The following is a 1010-nucleotide window of genomic DNA, read 5'->3' as shown; positions in this document are numbered from 1 at the left end:
TGTGTGTGTGTGTGTGTGTGTGTGTGTGTACCTGGGATTTACCTAAGTGTAAGAGCATGTAGCGTGTGCGTGCGTGTCTCACTCGTGTCTGTCGTCTGTGTGTGTGTGTGTGTGTGTGTGTGTGTGTGTGTGTAGTGAATCAAGTTTCGGCCTCTCCCGTTCAGGAGTGCTCGCTGAATGCTCTTAACATACATACATGAAACACCAGCGAGTCTTTAAGTAGAAAGGGAGAGCGAGGCATGTCTGTGTGTGTGTGTGTGTGTGTGTGTGTGTGTGTGTGTCTGTCTGTCTGTGGGTCAGTTGGCGTCTCTTCTCTGCACACACACACACACAAAAAAAAGGAAATAAAAAAAAAAAGAAATCGTGTGGGCATCATCATCGTCATCATCATCATCAGCATCAGCGTAGTGGCATTTACCGAATTATCGACTCACCCGAGCAACATTCACTGACCACCCACACCTGCCTCCTCCTCCTCTTCCTCACCTCCTTCCTCTCCCTTTCTACACCCCAACCCGCCCCACTCTCCGTCTTCGTCTTCATCTTCCGCCGCCATCGGCAATCAGCCGTCCGCCGTCGGCCATCGTTTCGAGTCAGTCAGGTGTGTGTGTGTTGTGGGTCGGCGTCCCCAGTGGTGTGTAAACGGTAGAATGCGTCTTGTAAGTAAAATAGAGAGAAATAGAGGGGAAGAAGGGTGTGTGTGGAGGGGGGGGGGGGGGGGGGGGGGGTTGGATTTCTTCTTCTTCTTCTTCTTTTTTTGTTTTAAAACAGAAAAGCGTCTTCTGGCGTGCTGCTTTCTGCTTGCTGCTGCTGCTGGCGAGCAGGGCAGAGTAGTGGGGTGGGGGGGGGGGGTGGAGGGGTTTGAGGGGGAGGGGGAGGGGAGGGGTGGGGGGGGGGGGAGGCAGGGGGGAGACGGTGGGACGCCGAGTTATTTAAGACACCTCTCGAAGTAGGTGGCGCCCACGTAGCCCCCCCGCAGCGAGCGCTGGACGTTCTGCTCGAAAAGCCGC

At 54.7% G+C, this 1010-nt stretch overlaps 1 protein-coding gene across 1 annotated transcript in view; it reads right to left on the bottom strand.

The window, feature by feature from the left end:
* Positions 1-1010, bottom strand: part of ube2m (ubiquitin conjugating enzyme E2 M) — an 11825-nt gene continuing 10815 nt past the window's right edge. The window contains exon 6 of the mRNA XM_071898281.2: positions 1-1010. This exon is cut by the window's right edge and continues 59 nt beyond it. Coding sequence (XP_071754382.1) covers positions 929-1010 — 82 coding nt within the window. The 3' untranslated portion in view covers positions 1-928.

This window comes from Centroberyx gerrardi, chromosome 7, assembly GCF_048128805.1.
Source record: "Centroberyx gerrardi isolate f3 chromosome 7, fCenGer3.hap1.cur.20231027, whole genome shotgun sequence".
NCBI classification, from domain to species: Eukaryota; Metazoa; Chordata; class Actinopteri; order Beryciformes; family Berycidae; genus Centroberyx; species Centroberyx gerrardi.
The sequence above is the reverse complement of the archived record's forward strand: the minus strand, read 5'-3'. Positions and strand labels throughout refer to the sequence as shown.